We start from the raw sequence: 5,258 nt of genomic DNA, 5'->3' as shown, positions 1-5,258 counted from the left end.
CCGGACGCGCAGGCTCAGCGGCCATGGCTCACGGGCCCAGCCGCTCCGCGGCATGTGGGATCTTCCCGGACCGGGGCACGAACCCGTGTCCCCTGCATCGGCAGGCGGACTCTCAACCACTGCGCCACCAGGGAAAACCTGTAGTAATTATTTTTATACATATCATGTTGTTGTTGTTTATGGTTCCCTTATTTTAGGTAAAATTTACGCATGGTCAAATGTACAAATCCAAAGTTCAAAATTCAATGTATCTGGATAAATTCATACACCGGTGTCAACTACAGTCCTACCAATAAGCAGATTACTTCCATCACCCCAGAAATTACTTTTGTGCTCATTCCTCATTCAGAATTATCCCCTAGTCCTTACCTCTCTTCCACTGTATATTTCACTAGATGTTAATTTTGTTTATTCTAGAACATCACATAAATGGAATTACAGACTAATACTTTTTTGTATTTGGCTTTTGCTCATAATATTGTACATGAAATTCATACCCGTTTTTGGACAAACTGTTCTTAAGAATGAATGAGATTGCTCACCATGTTATATGGCTACTGAAGAAAAATTATTTCTTACTCTCCAAGAATCACCTAGATATTATTTCTTTAATCCTTGAAAAAAAAATCACGGTTATGTGGGAAATACCCACATGTATAATAACCTCCTTTTATTTTTATACAGCCCTGCCCCCTGAAAAGGTAAAAGTGGACTGCAATTTCTTCCATGCTCACGATTTCCATGTAGATGTTGCTCTAGATCTTTTTATAATCAAGAAGTAAACAGATGTTCAATTATTTGCTGGAAATAATTCAGAGTCCTTGGCAGAGAAAAGAATGAAGAGAACATTGCTGAATTACGAACCTAAGGCTTCTTCCAAACAGGCCATGAAGGAAGACTTTACCCAGTTCTTTCCAGAAATGGAAGCTTGTACTTTCTGGGAGAAGATTCTGCCATCAGTGAGTTCGTGTTCCTGTGTTATGATGGTGACTACCAAGAACCGCAACTTTGTAACGCCCATTGTTACCATTCTGGCCAAGCCAGGGGTTGACTGCACTGATTGACAGGGTGACAATTATCTCAGTGAGTTGCCATCATCCGTGGTAGAAGAGTTTTTAAAAAATTACAGGTGGCGGGGGGGCGGGGGGGGTGATGAATTGGGAGATTGGGATTGACATATATACACTAATATGTATAAAATGGATAACTAATAATAACCTGCTGTGTACAAAAATAAATAAAATTCAAAAAGAAAAAAAATTACAGCGTGTCTAATATCTACCTGAAGAGAAGCATAAACCACGATTCCAATTCATTTGAGTTGCCTGGTACTTTTCCAGAAAATATTTTTCTAGCAATGAAGTACACTAGATTGACCCTAAAAATTACCTGATCCTCTGCCACAAAACCAGTAACACATGGAACATCACACATGTCACAGGATGGGTCAATATAAAACCGAAAAAAGAGTATCTATGATTTAGAATAAAATTCTACATTTTTATTAACGTTCTATTTGAATTAATAAATTCTATTCTATCAATGACAAGAATTCACTGATTTGCTAGTTTTACAAACCAAGAAGCAAATGTTTTTCATCTAGTTTATCCTTAAGTGCCCCCTTGCACTGATTTCCTAAATGAACTCTTGTTTTGCCTGAATACACACTTTCTTAGGAACTACAATGCAATCCGAATACCAATAATAAGACATCTTTCCCCACCTTTTTTTTAACAAGAACTGCAGATTTTTCTAGTTGCGAAAAGGGAGGGAGGGAATCTGGGAAAGAACTGTCTGTTCAAGATGTAAACTAGTATTTTTGACATTTAATTAGGTGCATCTGATGTTGAGATTATACAAGAGCTGCATCAGTGCTGGAAAATCCCACCCAGGAGCAGCAAACCTGTTCTTTTCCTCATAATACAGTTCTTACTCCTGTTCCATCTTTGAAGTACCGTTATTTAGAAAGTACTAAAACTTATCATCATTCTCCATAATATTTACCCAACATTGTGACCTAGCTGTAGACCTTCTGCAGCTCAGTGAAACCACTTACTTCTGCAGAGAAGAAATGATTCCCGATTTAGCACAAACATACTCCAAAGGAAAGACAAGGTGAGTTCTAAAGGATCTAAGGAACAGAGTGAGGTAAACACAGTGAAAGCGAGACTGGTCAGGAGAACAAAAACGAAAGAGCAGCGTTGGAAAAGTTAAAAAGTAAGATAACAGGTCTGTCTTAAGGCTACTTTTAGAAAACGTCACAATACAAAGTAGAATTCTACTTCTGTTTATTGCAGGGCAGACTCCTGTCAGTTTAGTAATTCACCCCACACTTGAGTCACCGTATTACATGAAACCTGGATAGTATACCATTACTCATTACCAAATAATTAGCAGAACTGGGTTTAACCCAAGGGGATTATAAAGAAATAATCCCTGGGAGGCGATGGGGAGAAGGCAGAATCCGAGAAACACAAGTTGATTCACCTGTAAAGGTGGGGGGATGGTGTACTGCACGTCCTGGCAGGGAAATCACGAGGCCCAGGTTCCAGGACGACACCGGCAACCAGGAAGCGTGTGACCTTGTGGAAGCCAAGATGGGCTGTTCTAAGAACTGACCTCATGGATAGAGGCGGGACGGCGCGCCGGATGCTCTCTGAGACCACTTGCCAGGGTCCAGAGCCCAATGGATAACACCTGCTCCTCAGGTGGATACGGGCCTCACTTGGCCACTGCTGGGACAACTTAGCCTGCTCCGTCCAATCTGGCATAGTTTCTGCGCCCTGGGGCGTGGGGCCGGCCTCCTCCCGCCCCCAGGACATCCTCCATCCGTGAACGTCCTGCCGGGTGGCCGGGTGAGCAGTGCGAGCGAAGTGGCGCCTAGGAGTTAAAGGGTGGCCTCGCACACGGAAAGTTGAAAAAAAAATGCTGAATCAGGGTGCCCCCATTTTGCCGGTTCACGGGCAATCGGATGCTCCCTTCCCTCAAACCTCCTCCCGCTCCGAAAAGAAACCGGATCGGCCTGTGCGCTCAAAGGTCACCTGCGATGAGCAGAGCGCTGTCACTCGGCTAACCCTAAAACGGCCCCCACGACAGAAAAGAGCCGAAAACACCACTGCATCATCCGAAGAGAGGCCCCCTCCGGAAGGTGACCCTTTAACGCGTTATCCTTCGGTTCCGCAGCCTCGGCCGGACGGGGTGGGGGAGGGAGGGAGGTGAGCGCCCTCGGAGCACCGGAGAGTTTCCACCAGCCCCGGCCTCGCCGCGCGCTGGCCAGGACGGTACCGACTCCAAGTGGACGGTCCGGTGTAGGATGTCCCGAACTAAAAACCGCAGCCCGAGGGACCCCTGCAGCCGCCCAGGCCGAAGGGTTAGGGACCACGATCAAAGAGTTCCGGGCGGCTACCCCCGAGTCGCGCTCTGAGGCCACTTCGCCGGCTTCCGGCGCCGCGGAGCCGGTCCCCAGTGATCAGAGCCCGAGGGGCCCGGGGATGGAAGGAGGAAGGCGGGGCGGGGGGGGCGGATCAGGGGGCCGATCGGGGCCGGGGGCGCGGGGCGGGCCTCCTACCTGTGGTGGAGAGCACGGTGCTGGCGAAGAAGAGCGCGGAGGTGAAGTCCCAGTTCCAGTTGCCCGAGGCGTTGCTGAGCACCGACACGCCATAGTTGCTGGCCTCCAGCACCCGGCCCAGGAACTGCTCGAGCTGCGGCTCGGACAGGCACTCGTGCTCCTCCAGGAAGCGCCGCTTCAGCTTGCGCAGCTCCTGGCGCAGCAGGTCCTCGTAGGGCAGCTCCACCGACGAGAAGACCACGGCGCCGAAGACCAGGTAGAGCAGGTAGCCGAGCACCAGGAAGCCGAAGCACCAGGCCGAGCGGTGCCGCTCCACCAGGCGCACGCACGAGCTGCCGGCCAGGGACTGCAGCATCTTCTCCGCCGCCCGGCCGCGAGGCCCGCGCCGCAGACCGGCCCGCCGCCCGCCCGCTCCGGAGAGCTTCTTCACCCTTCTTTTCCTGTTTCCTTGCAAATAGAAGAAACCTAGATGATGTGGCGCTGACGTGGTGGCCGGTTCAGGTAGCCCGAGAGTCGCCCGAGATCGCCGAGCAAACTTGCAGGCTGCACGGGGCGCTGGGCGCGCGGCCGGGGAGCCCCCGCCCTTGACTCCGCCCTCCGGGCCGCCCGGACCCCGCCCCCCACCACCACCCTGGCCTCGCCTCGCGGCGCCTCCGGCTCCCCGCCCGGGTTCCCCCTCCCAGCCCGCCCGAGCGCCCGGCAGGCGGGGTGGGAGGGAGTGTGTGCTTGCGTGCGTACGTGTGTGTGTGTGTGTGTGTGTATACACACTTCTGTGCTGTTCGCTGCCGCTCCAAGACCCCAGTCCCAGCTACACCGTCTCCCACCTATTTCTTCTTAAAGCCACTACTACAGCAAAGAGAGCGCTGGAATACTTTTCATCTTCTCTTACTGGGCGGAGCGGGTTGAGCAATCCGGTGCCAGTGATGATGGTGAAAAGACCGGAATCTCAGGGCTGGAAGGCACCTGGAACCTGGAGAGGAAGGCAGAGTTTCGGAAAAGCCACATTTCTGAACCCTAATTCTTTAGAACGTGAAGAGTGAAGAAAGGTCCCAATATGTCAACTACCAGAAGAAACTGAGCTTTCCCGAGTGGCATGTCTTTTTAAGGGGACGACCTTGCTGTGGGCCAGAGTCTGGTTGGTGCACCCTTTTTGCAAAGGCAATTTGAGGGTAGGTTTCAAGAGCCTTGAAAGAGTTTATGTGCTCTGACACCGTGATGTGTCCTAAGAAAAAATAATCAGGGAGACAAAGACTTACAGAGAAGGCTCTTCATAAACAATATATATCTATATTATATACGAAATAATGAAGAGTCAGGAACAATCTAACTATTCCAAAATACAGGAATGGTTAAATAAATTATGATATCTCTAAAAAAGAATGAAATAATGCCATCTGCAGCAATGTGGATGGACCTAGAGATGATCATACTGAGTGAAGTCGGTCAGATAAAGAAAGACAAATACCAGATGATATTTTTATGTGGAATCTAAAATATGACACAAATGAACTCTTCTATGAAACAGATTCACAGACATAGACTTGTGGTTGCCAAGCAGGAGGGGGTGTGAGGGAGGGATGGATTCAGAGTTTGGGATTAGCAGATGCAAACTATTACATATAGGATGGATAAACAACAAGGTCCTACTGTAGAGCACAGGGAACCATATTCAGAATCCTGTGATAAACCG

The 5,258-nt window shown here is 49.2% G+C and overlaps 1 protein-coding gene across 1 annotated transcript in view; it reads right to left on the bottom strand.

The window, feature by feature from the left end:
• Window positions 1–4,059, bottom strand: part of KCNK1 (potassium two pore domain channel subfamily K member 1) — a 52,700-nt gene extending 48,641 nt beyond the window's left edge. Inside the window, exon 1 of the mRNA XM_029244619.1 lies at window positions 3,569–4,059. Within this exon, the coding sequence (XP_029100452.1) occupies window positions 3,569–3,923 (355 nt within the window). The 5' untranslated portion in view covers window positions 3,924–4,059. The remainder of the gene's footprint in view (window positions 1–3,568) is intronic.
• Window positions 4,060–5,258: the final 1,199 nt, after the last annotated feature.

This window comes from Monodon monoceros, unplaced genomic scaffold (assembly GCF_005190385.1).
Source record: "Monodon monoceros isolate NGI ecotype Baffin Bay Population unplaced genomic scaffold, NGI_Narwhal_1 Super_Scaffold_4, whole genome shotgun sequence".
NCBI classification, from domain to species: Eukaryota; Metazoa; Chordata; class Mammalia; order Artiodactyla; family Monodontidae; genus Monodon; species Monodon monoceros.
Note: the sequence above shows the minus strand (reverse complement) of the source record. Positions and strands in the feature narration are given on the sequence as shown.